General features: G+C 37.2%; 1 protein-coding gene across 1 annotated transcript in view; it reads left to right on the plus strand.

The window, feature by feature from the left end:
* LOC122816569 (ephrin type-A receptor 7-like) overlaps positions 1 to 14,353 on the plus strand; it is a 2,140,039-nt gene that overhangs the window by 1,622,216 nt on the left and 503,470 nt on the right. Inside the window, exon 8 of the mRNA XM_044089436.1 lies at positions 4,639 to 4,764. Within this exon, the coding sequence (XP_043945371.1) occupies positions 4,639 to 4,764 (126 nt within the window). The remainder of the gene's footprint in view (positions 1 to 4,638; positions 4,765 to 14,353) is intronic.

Here is a 14,353-nt window from a genome sequence, read left to right on the forward strand (position 1 = left end):
GTTATGATTAAGTCTGACCACAATGCTATCACCTTCAATGTAGCACTTAATATTGACCCCTTAAACTTCTGCCAAAGACTACCTGTTTATCTAGAAACAGTACAAGTATTTAAAGAATGGCTTCTAGATGAAATAAAGCTTTACCTAGACATCAGTAATAACGGAGAAGTTTCAGATATCATCTTATGGGACTCTTTAAAGGCAGTCTTACATGGTCATGTCAAAAGCTGGTATATAAATAAAAGGAAAAAGTGACATAAAGTGGTAGACATACAAAAAGAAATTGATGAACTGAAACTAAAACTTACAGCAAATGACAAATCTGCATTAGCTGACATATATAAACTGAACAAGGAATATCAGGATATCATGCAGCATAAAATATCCAAAAATTTGGAAAAAATCAGATTACAATCCTTCTCAATTAATCCTAAGAGTACGCACAGGATTGCCATTAGATCTAAACATTTAAATGAAAAAGTCATATAAAAGAAATAGTATACATTAGTAATAATCAGACTATCAAAGTTACAGATCTAATATCCGATTATGTTTAAAAAAAAAAACAAGAATATTAATAACTCATCTACAAGAGATAACAAAAGTATAGGCATCTCTTTTGCTAATAATATTCAAAAGACATTATTCAAATATAATAGTATTAGCACAAATAAACCCCTTTCCTTTAAAGAATTAAAGGAACAAATTAAAAATCTTAAGACAAAAAAGGCATCAGAGCTGGATGGCATAATTCCAAAATTTTACAAACTCTTACTTGATGACATCTTGAAAATCTTACTCAATGCACTCCAAGAAGCTAAAACTACAGCAACCTTCCCTCCTTCATGGAAATATTCTATTATCTCTCCCATCGTAAAACCAAATAAAGAGCCCAACCTTTGCACATCATACAGGCCAATTTCTTTGCTTAAGATTGATTACAAGATATTCATGTCTATCTTAGAAGACAGATTAAATAATATTCTTTCAATATTAATTCATAAAGACCAAACAAGGTTTATCAAAAATTCAGAAATGTGCAAGAAAATGTAATTAGATTGCTGTCCTTAATACACTTAGCAAACAAGAAAAAAGGAGCTTTCTATGTTAAGCCTTGATATAGATAAAGCTTTCAATACCCTAAGTTGGCCATATCTGTTTAAAGCTCTGCAAAACTACAATTTCTCCTCAAACTTTATAGGATTAATTAAAAAAAACTATATGAAAAGCCCATAGCCGATGTAAAGATTGGATATTATCTATCTAGCCCATTCAAAATATTAAGAGGCACTAAACAGGCATGCCCTGTCTCCCCATTACTTTTTGCCTTGGCTATTGAGCCTATTTCAAATTATGTTAGAAATAATGACAAAAGTAAAAGATATAAAGTGTCAGACAAATTATCCCCCAAGATGCAACTGCTTGCTGCTGACCTATTAATAACTTCTAATGATATTGAAAATTCAGTAGATCACTTATTACATAATCTAGACTTCTTAGCGAACATCTCTGGTCTAAAATTCTATTACAACAAAACTCAGGCACTTCTACTGAATAAAATTGTTACTATGAAACTTAAATCAAAAAGAGAGATAAACTGGGAGGGCATTGCATATTAAATATCTAGGTATCATTATTGAATCTAATTATAAAAAAAAAATCACTCACATCTAATTACCAACAACTTATAAACTCAATTACTAGTCTAATCGACAGTTGAAACAGACTCTTCTTCACAATTGAAGACAGACTAACTTTAATCAAAATGATACTGTTACCTAAAATCCTATCCATTGGCCAAACTCTAATAATTCTCCCACCTGTCAAAATTAAACAGAAAAATTTATAACTTATTACTTAACTTACTTTGGTATCTCAAAAAACAAGAATTTTTCTTCTCTGGTATACCATAAGCTGGGATGAAGAAGTATAGGGTTTCCAAATATTGATTTTTATTTAAACTCCGCATTTATTAACAGGGTGTTGCTTTGGAATAATACTTCTTATACATCATATTGGAAATCAGTACATGAAACCTTACTTCTTAATAGTAATAGGACATTGCTTGAACAATATACTCAAATACATACAAACATCTTTATATGGATTTTAAAATATACATTCAAAGTGAAAGGCCAAAACTTTTTCTTACACCTCTTGCAAACCAAATATTTCTGTGTTTAAAAAGCTTATGTTTTCTGATGAATTAATTAAGAATTTATTAATAATTATGTTTCATACACATGAATGTCTGATATCTTTTAATACACAGAAAACATTAGAATTTAAGAAGGCTGACTTATTACATTGGAATTAATTTCTCTCAGCTAATAAAATAAGTTCTGCAGACTATTTGATCAGCAGATATAGTTTGCAAAATTGCAATTGGCTGGACATCCAAACTTGTAAAGATTGTATATATACTAAGCTTGTACCCTCATTAGAGGCATACAATAAGAGTAACTTAAAAATCTTGGATTTTATCTCAACAATTATTAATAGCTCACCCAAGAACACTTCCTACATATCTGTTAATTATAAAATTCTCAGAAATGATTTTAGCAAAACGGGTGTTTCTTTTTGGAATTATTCAAGTGAAGCTAATAAACAAGTATTCTCCGAAAAAGATAAAAAAAAATCCTTGTTTACAGCCAGTGAAGGAATGCACATCTTCCCTATTCTGCCATGTATACACATGGAAATGTTTACATAGATGCTTTTCACTTCACATAGACTAGCGATAATGTACAGGAAAGATGAAATGAAATGCTGGAGATGTGGACACCCCTGATGCTGACCGGATATATGTGGTTGCTAATTGCAAAATAATTTTCCCATGTTGGCTAGACTTTAAATATCTTTGTAAAGTTCTGTGGAATGACAGCTGTATAATTTCTGACTCCCTCATCCTTTATGTCCCTGTTCTTGAAGTCATTCCTAAAAAACAAGCATTTTAACTATGATCTATCCTCACTATAGTAAGGAAAATTGTTACTAAAAATTGTAAATTCCAATCTACTCCTGTCTTTAAAGCTGAGTTTATTCATCTTGTGAAATACATTTGTAAGAATGAGATTGCTACTATATAAGCAAAGACTAACAACATAACTCATCATTTAATTGCTTGGACAAAATTGTCTAATCTGTTAGCTAAATATTAAGTATTCTCCTATGTATATTACTTTTTTAAATTGTTATGGACAGTGTATGTAGTTTATTTGTTTTTTCCTTGTTAATTTTTCTTGTTACCACACTGTTAAGTTATTGTGTTATAAAATGAACTTATAATAACAATGGATAAGTGATGATTAATATCTCTGTGCACAGCAGCTTATAAAACAATTGTATTGCTCAGGAATATGGTCCAAAAATGTCATGCTATGATAATAGGATACACGTATGTTAAAAGGAAGTATAAGAAAGGTGCCTTTAGTGTAAATCGGTTAATCAAAAAGACCTAAATGGATGTGCTTGCAATTTGCATATTTCTATAGTAAGCACACTTTTATTAGGAAAGCAACTTCTTCACTAATACTGTATTGCCTATTTAAATATATTTTCAAGAACAAAGTATGTATCCATCGTATGAGGTGATAATCGCATGTGCATCCATCATATGCAATGATAATCTAATGTGTATCCATTGTATGTGGTGATACTCTCATGTTTAACCAGCATTTGAGGTGATAATCTCATGTGCATCCATTGCATGCAGCGATAATCTCATGTTTACCCGTTCTATAGGGTGATAATCTCATGTTTAACCATTGTTTGAGGTGATAATCTAAAGTGTATCCATTGTATGCGGTGATAATATCATGTGTATCCATTCTATGTGATGATAATCTCATGTTTAACCATTGTTTGAGGTGATAATCTCATGTGCATCCATTGTATACAGTGGTAATTTCATGTTTACCCATTGTATAGAGAGATAATCACCTGTGTATCCATTTTATGCAGTAATAACCTCATGAGGCTCACTCTTGTTCAGCCTACAATCACAGTTATATTTAAGATTATCACATTACTGATAGATATGCTTGGCAATAGGTGATATTTGAATCAAATAAAAAGTTTTGAGGGAATCTTGACTTTAGATTTCATTACATTACATAATGGGAACTATTACAGTCAGTTTTTTTTTGTTTTAAACCTGTCTCATGTTGCTAAGAAAAACACAGCCTTTCAATTACCTAAGACCTTGCATCTTAAAAATAGAATGTAAAGTCATTCACTCCTAAACATTTGGATTAAGGATTAGTAAATTTGCAGACAAAAGCAGTGTGCTGATGTAATTTTGTTTAGTGACAGCATCACTTGAACTGCCCTGACACTGAACTATTTTTTAATAAACTGCTTATTTTGATTGTTCTCATAACAGTGTGTGTGTGCGTACATACACACCCCCACACACACACACACACATATATATAATATATATATATATATATATATATATATATATATATATATATATATATATATATATATAAATATATATATATATATATATATATATATATCTAAAACGGCCAATGTCCTAACATTATATTTCTATAAGTGTACTTTTATGTAATTCTGCAATACTTTAGCTAAACATTTATTTTATTGTATTTTATTTTATTTATTTTGCAGTTAAAGTACCAACTAGAAGAACTTATATTGACCCTGAAACATGCGAGGACATCATGCAAGCTGTCCATTTGTTTGCCAAAGAACTTGATAATTCGAGTATTAAAATTGAAAGAATTATTGGAGCAGGTAACACCACAGCATATTTTTATTTCCATATTAATAATATTATGAAATTAGTGCTATGTTATATCTTTTATATTCGTGAATTAAAAATGATTATGTCATTGAAAATCATGAGTAGAACACTGAAGTGTATGCTAGCAGTACAGAATTATTCACAATTTTCCATTACAATCTAAAAAATGATGCATGCATCGTTTCCTTACCCTTGGTTGCAACTAAATGGAATACGTTTACAACTCACCCAGTACAATTTAATAAATTAGAACTCAGTGTCTGTTGTTTGTCTGGACAGTCACTCCTGATTCATTTTCTACTAATACCTCAGCAGTGAGTGGTATTTATGGGCTTTTAAGTTTTCTCTTCAGTTGTACAAGAATGGAGTTAGTATAATTAATGGGATGGGAGTGTTAAGGAGCTTCAGCCCCTGAAAAAAATGTTAATAATTATTTTGTCATCCAGATGAGATTTTGACTGACTTGTTTCATTCAGTTGTAGACACAGATGGACATTATTTAGCTTTCTGTTGCAGATTGTGAATACATACTGTGTTTTGTTTGATGAAGACTTTTAATATTCATATTGATGTATACATGATTTAATCTGAAAGAGATTAAAGTTACATCAAAGGCATTTGGAGCATTCTTGTTTGTCTGATCAGGCTGTGTAAGATTACTGACATTGTTTATTAGCAATGCATTTACAATTTGAGGCTGACTGTGAATGCGGAATGTTCTGCCAATAACACTACAACTGTTTATTCATGCAAACACTATATATGTATATTAGCATTGCCACTTACTTCAATTACAACTGTTTTGTCCATTTTGCATTATTTTAGCAGCATAGAGCGCTGATCCACATCAACTTTTGTCAGATTCAGCCCAGGCCCAGAACACCAGATGACCTAGCTCAGATGACCTTACTCAGTCACACAACTGATAAATAGAAGCCGACAGATTCAAAATGAGGACTGCCCAAAGTAGTTTGTTAACAGCATATAGCTTCTTGAGATCAGTCTGTATACACATTAAACAAACAATATGTTTATGGCTTCCTCTCCAGTTAGCCTGTTTCATCCATTTATGGCTTCCTCTCCGTTTCCTTATTTGGAGGACACTAGAGGATATACAAAACAGAGCTGTAGCTAGGTCATCTGGTGCTCCGGGCATTCTCCAGAATGGTACCCCACGCAACTGTAAGCTGAAGATCAAAAAAGAATGTCCTCCAAAAAAAGACTTGGAACTGCAGCAATGAACTTATACAAGCTACAATTACTATTGACAAAATAAAATAATTTAATGAGATGTAATTTCACTTGTGGCTTCTCAAACGAATCCTATGTATAAGACTCACACCAAACAGCTACTGCAGATTATGCCTGCTAATAGGTTGAAAATCAAGCACTAAAACAGCTGTTGCACATACACAAAAGAAGTTTAGTCATTTGAAATAATTATATTTTAGCAGTCACTGAACAAATTTAACAAATACTTTTTCCCCATGAACATTTGTAGCAACTGAGATTGTAAGGCTTTTGCACCCAGATCCTCACCATAAGTTAACATCCTTCACAGGAGCATACCTCAAATGGCATTAGCACAACATCTGCTGATGAGCTGCTTTAAATGTCTTATTTTTCATATAAATACGCATTTTTTTCTGAAAATAGGATTAAAACAGCTATTGAACAGCCATGACCATAGATGCAGAATTCCATTTCACCACTCTGAACATGATGTTTAAGTAAATACATTAAAAAGAACAATGGAGAATTGTTATACATTTTTTGTTGATCAACAAAAGCTTTATAATACAGCTATTTAAGTTTTCAGACTAACATTAGCCATTCTTTACTCCTAACAAAGGACTAATGTTTGAAACCTTAAGTGGTTTCTATTGTAAACCCCATGGTAGCAAATTAAAAGGTAGCACATCACACCTGTGTACCAGCATTCTTCACTTAAATAGTGAATAATTATTGCAGAGGCTCATTTTCTTGTGATTCACTGCACATGCTATGAGCTACTTATTTATTACTAAAAATAGGTTAAATTAAAGTCTCCATCTGAAATGAGTCTCCAGAAAAAGCTACAGCCAGAGTGAAATGTATCATGAAGTGATAATACAAACAGCTAAAAATGATGAATGCATACTATTAAATAGCAAAATGCAGTGGCAGAAACAATTCATAAGACTAGATCCATATCTGTAGATGAGGTCACTTCACCATTTAAATAGTTTTCCTATTGCAAGGTTGTAGGAGTAGATGAGCTCTGACCAGCAAAGTTGAAGGTGCTGGACATGGCTGGGGTACAGTGGCTAATAAGCCTTTCTAGTGGTGCATGGAAGACATGGAAAATAAAACAGTATCTCCATATTCCCAGACTGGAATAGTCTTTTCTGAATGAGAGACAGGAAACTGTCCCAGTTTTACATGGATCACATTTCTCACACTCCTTTGGAAGGACTCGTCCAAGGTGCTGGAAAGGAAGATTCTTGTAAAAGACAAACCTGTTATTCAGAAGGAGTAGTATGGACTACATCCTGGCTGTGCAGGTGTATGCACCTGTACAGAAATCAGATGTAGTCAGAGGAGGTTACCTATACTGTCTGCATGTGCCACTTCAGCCACATATCATGGATAATTGTAGGTGAACTTCCTATTTCCCATCCAATCATCAAGATTTTTCTTGAAGAGTGCTAATGAGGAGCTTTGTTTTATATAGATATGTAGTTTGTTCCTGAGTATTGGAAGTCTCTGGGACAGGAATCTATCCCTCCAGCATGTTCTGTTTATTATGGTGACAAGGTCTAGGTCCCGAGAGCATGTAGCTTGGTGGGATTGGGATTTCTTTAAGTGGAGCATGTCCAACAGCTCTGGGTTTGACATAGTTTTGTATGTTAGGCAGCGATCGCCTCTGAGTAAGCGATATGCAACGGAGTAAAGCTGGAGTTTTTTGAGACGGTCTGAGTAGGGCATCTGTTTGAGGCCAGTAATCCTCTTTGTGAGTTTTTTCTGTAGCCTTTCCAGTTGTTGTAGATGTCTTGTGAGGTACATACCAAAAAGGGCATTGTACTCTATAATGGGTCTAATGATTGATGAGTAGGGGGAACAATGACCTCTTTTTTTCCTTGATGAGAAACCTTTTGTGATGATGTTTGCCATGTAGAAGGATTTCCTGACTACTGTGGTGATGTGATTATCAAAGGAGAGACTACTGTCCACCTGTGTCCCAAGATCTCTTATCATACTTTCGGTGTTAAGTAGAGGTACTGAGATTTTACCAAAGGGGATGACAATGCACTTTTTGGCATTGAGCATGAGGCCGTGGCTTTAACACCAGGCATCTGTCTCAGTGAGGCCCTTTTGTAGGATGTCTACACCATTAGGAGTTTTGATTATGGCTCCTAGTTTGCAGCTATCTGCAAACTTCATTAGCCAAAGACCTTCTGTATTAGCCTGTACTTCAGAGAAGTAGATACCAAACAGGAGAGGACCCAGGACTGAACCCTGTGGTACTCCACTTGTCACTGGTCTGAAGTTGGATTTGGAGTCTGCTACTTTCACAGTGTGGGTTCTGTCAGTGAGCCATTTGACAACCCATCTTGTGATATAGGGATTTATTCCTAGTTTAGTGAGTTTATCTATAATTCCAGAGTGAGGGATGGTGTCAAAAGCCTTGGTGGGATCTAGATAGGCTGTGAGAACCACATTACCCTTGTTTACGGCTTGGTGACTGCTTCAAAGAAGTCTATCAGGTTTAGGAGACATGATCTGCCTTTTACAATTCCGAACTGGGTGGAGTCCAGAGTTTGGAGTTTACCAATGTCTTTGTTTATAAGTTCCATGATGATACATTCCATGGCCAACAGACCAGACTCGTCAGGCTAATGGGACAGTAGTTCCCGGGGTCCATGGTGGCTCCCCCTTTGTGGAGTGGGATAACTGTCACTGTGTGAAATTCAGTGGGTACAAAGCCTGAGGTAAGGCTATGATTGAACATGGTACTTAGGAGGGGTTCCAGTTCATTCTGTAGTTCGTGTTGAATGCAGCCTGGGATGTTATCAGGTCCCATGGATGCTGTGTTCTTGGCTTTGGAGAGTGTGGTTTTACCTGTGCAGCCATGATTACAGGAACTTTGCATTCTTCCGTAATAGAGATGGGACCTTTAGGGGGTGAGAGGGGGGTAAAGTTAGCACTGAACCTATCTGCCAGGATGTTGGCAATATCAGTTGGTTCTGTATATTTAGTGCGATTGTGCTGTAACTCAGATCAGATTTGAGTGTTGCCATTGAGATTCTTGACATAGCTATAGAATGCTTTGTGGTTGTCTTTAGAATCAGTGGCAATTTTGTTTTTGTAACTAGCTTTGGAGGATTTTATGAGGGATCTCAGCTTCTTACTGAGGCTGACCAGGGAGTTCCTCCAATCATGGGATTTCACTCTTTCTTGTAACAGTTTCTTTCTTATGTTGTAGAGTTTGTTTATGGCAGGGGACCACCAGATTGGCTTCCTTTTTTTTGGGGATAGCATCTTGGTTCTGTTAGGGATAGCATGATCCATGCACTCGTCTAAGTGCTTATAAAGTGCATTTGTGCAGTATTCTACAGTCGTACCTCTATTGTCTGTCTGCATGGGTGTCGTGAAGTTTGCCACTTCTGTCTTGAAAAACGTGAAGTTGGCATTGGAGAAATCTTTTATGGTGGTTTCCCTAATGGGGAGTGGGGGCAGGATGTGGCTGTCTAGGGTGATTAGCTTGTGGTCGGATCTGACCAACAAGGAATTGACCTCTGGTGTGGATCACCAGTTGCCCATGTTGGTAATGACCAGGTCTAGGATATTGCTGCCCCTGGTGGGGGTGTAGATAAGTTGATCCAAGGCATTGGAATTTATGAATTCCAGAAAACGTTGAGCAAAAGTGTTGGTACATGAGTAGTTTTCCCATTTAATGGTGGGGTAGTTGAAATCGCCCATTATTAGGGTGTTGGGCTGTACCCTAATATTTTCCAGTGTATCAAGAAATGAGGAGTGGGGATCCTGGGGCATGGTGGGGGATCTGTAGCAAGCTACAATTTGGATTGTGGTCTTGCCCAGAGTTAGTTGCACTTGGATAATCTCAGATGCATTATGCTCAGCAACTAGCCTGGAGGTGTGGATATCCTTAATGAATATGGACATGCCTCCTCCTTTAGTGTTTTGGTCCAGGTTAGGTGGCCGAAAGGTGTGGTATGAATTATAGTCTGGTAATGCAGGGGTGCTCTCTGGAGCCTTGAACCAGGTCTCTGTCACTGCACAGATGTCGATGTTCTCCATTTTAAGGTGTGCCTCGAGTGAGTGCATTTTGAGGTTTAGACTTCTAGCATTGAGTAGCATTACCTTCCGATTTTACTTGTACCTGTTATGGTGGTGGTTTTGTCATTTGAACCTTGCCTAAAAAAGGCACTAGGGGTGTCAAGAGCCTTAGCCAGTATCCAGAATCCCAAGGGCGACAGGTGCAGGCCATCTCTGGCAAAGCATTGTGGTCTGTCGATCATGTCATCCCAGGCAGACAGATACTGGATTCACTTAGAATGACAATAGAACCTTAGCAAATTGTTGAAATCAATAATTTTGTCCTTGTACTATGGTATCATTCTGGGTGATGACAGGATGCTACTCAGGGCTAGGCTCATGCCTGCCTGGGTTACAAGATCGGAGATCTCCTCCATGTCTCTTTTCATGTAGTCCAGGGAGGTATGTCTCAGGTCATTCACATCAACATGGGCAATGACAAAGTCATATTTGTACTTGTTGTGGAGTGAACTGAGTGCACGTGTTATGTAGCTGTTCTTTTTATTTGAGTATTGTAATAAAGTTGTATGCTTCTGTATTATGACTTTTAGGATTTATTAAATTTAACAGACATTCTTATGGTTTCAGCATTTACATTTTCTGTTTCAATATATTTTCTTCTCACCATATCAATTTATCCAGCAGAACTGCTGTTTCTCAGTCATTCCTTGTAATGGGGAGCACACATTATATCTGTGTACCAATTGATAAGACAAGTATGTTCAAGGTAGCTAAAGGAATCCATAAAAAGTGTGCCTTCTCTGACTTCCCATTCGTATTTTTCATGGTAAGGATATTACAATGATTGTAGTTCCTGCAGAGTATCCACTTTGGGAACAGGTAGTTTGTATTTCTGCTGCTAACAGATGGCACTATCCTCTTACCTTTCACAGATGGCATTGTCCTCTTACCTTTCGGCATTGTCGTCTTACCTTTCACAGATGGCATTGTCCTCTTGTCTTTCACAGATGGCACTGTCCTCTTACCTTTCACACATGGCACTGCCCTCTTGACTTTCCCAGATGGCACTATCCTCTTATCTTTCACAGTTGGCACTGTCCTCTTGTCTTTCCCAGATGGCACTGTCCTCTTAACTTTCACAGATGGCACTGTCCTCTTGTCTTTCACAGATGGCACTGTCCTCATACCTTTCACAGATGGCACTGGCTGCTTGCCTTTTACAGACTGTGACCTCTAGTTTGCTCTGAAGAGGACTACTGCTGAATGTGAAGTGGCTAGACAGAATTTAACTCCACTAAATCAAAGTTCATGGTTCTCTACCAGACAAGTAAGTATCGCTATCTGTGGGTATGAAGAGGGTGGATGGACACCTACTTTATGTTAAGTAGGTCAGGTATCTGGGGGTTCTTGTTCATAAGTGAAGTTACAGAGGATTAGGAAGTTATCCATTGGATGGGAGGGCAGTGGCTGTAGTACTGTAAGTCTGTACCACACAGTGGTGCTGACGTGGGATCCATGGCACACTGGAAAATACATCTATAACTAGGGCAGAGTGAATCTGGTGGATGCCCCAGTTGTAAGCAGTGGGCAGTGCGGGGCAATCAGCAGATGTTGATTGACATAAGTGTACCAGCATTCATTTATGAATCCACAAAGATATTGTAGTTTCATAAATAAATGCCAATACTGCATTCAAGACTGCATTCATAAGTGCAGTGTGTGGTAGTAACTGTAGCAGTGTACTTGTTATGGTTGTACCATCAAGAATCCTAAAGTTACAGTACTAGAAGCAGATTAACAATGGGGCTGATGAAGCTGCAGCTCCAGATCTGTATTTCTGAAATATGCTTTTACTCCTTTTGTAATCTAAAATCTAGGTGTGAGTGTGTGCGTGTGTGTGCCTTCTGTGTAAGGTTGGGTGGCGGGCTGGCAACTCGACATCGTAAAACTCCACTGCCAATCATGGGCGGACAAGGTGATCCACTGTGGCGACCCCTAACTGGGAAAAGCCGAAAGAAGAAGTAATCTAAAATCCTGTGCTATTTTTGCACCAGATAAATAAGCCTATGAGAATTTCCAGCTCATGATGCCTGTATTCTAGCAGGGCGGCCACGGTGGTGCAGCGGTTAGCATTGCCGCCTCACAGCAAGAGATTCTCCGGTTCGATTCTTGGCTGGGGTGCCTTCTGTGCGGAGTCTGCATGTCCTCCCTGTGGTCACGTGGGTTTTCTCCGGGTGCTCCGGTTTCCTCCCACATCTCAAAGACATGCTGTAGGTGGATTGGACACACTAAATTGGCCCTAGGCATGAGTGTGAGCATGTGTGTGCCTTCTGTGGAAGGTTGGGCATCGGGCTGGCAACTTGACACTGTAAAACTCCACTGCCAATCATGAGCGGACGGTGATCCGCTGTGGCGACCCCTAACTGGGAAAAGCCGAAAGAAGAAGAAGATGCCTGTATTCTAGCACTGTACAGAAGACATTTGTTTTGTTTTGTGTTTCTTAACTTTATGAAGAAGGTTTTTTAAGTTCATGTCAAGGAAGTGCTAGTCTGGAGAACTGCACAAGGCTCCACATGACCTAGCTCTTTCTCTCAGATTAAGCAGTCAGTTTTTCAGTTGTTCTATGTATGACTGTCCTCCTTACAGTCATTAACATTGGGTAGTGATTGAAAGGGTAATACTAGATATAAAAACCTGAAGAAATTAAGTTTCTTCTTTGTAATGCAGCTGTAGATTAATATGTGTGTATATACCTTTAAGAAGCTATCCAAGGGATTGAACAACTGTATAAATACTGAGCACGTGCAAGCTAGACTGCCATGTTGCAGTTAGCTGTTGAGATGTAAGCATGTATGTTATGTATGATCTGTCTGTTAATTAATTCATCCACATTTGATGCTACTGCTATCCATATTGATGTGTTTCTATGTATTAAAGCATCTAAACAAAAACTCCGGCCTTCTTCTTTTATTTGCTAGAGACGAATGAATGACATGGTGTCAGAAGAGGCATATCTAAAGGCCATAAAGTTAAAGGCTGCTTGGTCAAAACAACTTAAGGCACTTGCTTGGGGCTGGCGGAATATACAGCAGTGAATCATCCCTAAAATGTGCTGACTTCACAAATCATATCAAAACAAATTTCATTTATTAAAACTTGATCAGCACTATTTCTGTTTCACATAATATGAGACGAGGTACAGAGAACATTCTAAATGATATTCACATAAACAGATATGCACGACATTGATAAAAATATTAAATTACTACAGAAAATGTTTGAAATAAAGTCCGAATTGCATAAATTAATAAAGTAAGGGGAAACGACTGCATTTTTGCAAAGCATGTATTTTTCATATTAAGCAATGCTATCTGAGCTATCAGAAGTGTATAAAGTGTTTGCATGTTTATGCAGTATTATAGTAAAGTTATTTCGCAAAGTACAGCCATTACAAGGCATATTTCACAGATTACAGCCATTGCAGAGCATATTTCGCAAAGTGCAGTATTTCAAAGAGTTTATTGAGTATTCAAATGTTGCTACAAGCTCACAGAACTGTTTGTTAATACATAATAACAAGGGCCATATTTTCAGTGTGTTTGTGCATACTTTGTGACCATGGCAGGTGGATTTCGAAAACCCAGTGCACTTGTGTTTGACAGTAATATTGTTGAGAACTGGAGAGTGTGTGAGCATGCAGGCTGCATTTTCTGATAAAGATGGCCATACAAAGGCATTTATTCTACTTAATTTAGCTGGGTCAGAAGCCACAGAAAGGGAATGTTCATTTGTGTATGCACCTGCTATCTATACAGAAGAAGGGGAAAACCATCATACTGTTGTACCGGCTGAGTAAAGGGAGGGCCCATTTAGAGAAATGTGTAACCCCAGACAAATGTTACAATGGAAAGGCAAGGCACTTATTTTAACAAGGGCTCAAAAGCCTGGTGAAACTTTTGCAGTATATATGACTGACCTGAGTAATAAAGCTAAAACGTGCAGATTTGGTGACTTAAGGGATGAGTTGATAAAGGACAGACTTGTGTGTGGTATAAAAGATGATGCTGTGAGAAAGATTTTGCTTCATCACAGTGATATAACTTTGAATAAGGCCATTGATATTTGTCAGATATACGAGCTTACAGAAAAGCACAGAAATATGCTTACAAATGAAAATAGCTCTGGAAGGTGCAGTGATAAAGCTCATGTTGATAGTATGCACATTATTAAAAGAAACAGGCCCAAGCACAAAGCAGCAACTGTAGCCCCTGCAGCACTCACTGGTAAACCCCAGAACTT

This window comes from Protopterus annectens, chromosome 1.part1 (genome assembly GCF_019279795.1).
Source record: "Protopterus annectens isolate FY-2018-M chromosome 1.part1, PAN1.0, whole genome shotgun sequence".
Classification (NCBI taxonomy): domain Eukaryota; kingdom Metazoa; phylum Chordata; order Ceratodontiformes; family Protopteridae; genus Protopterus; species Protopterus annectens.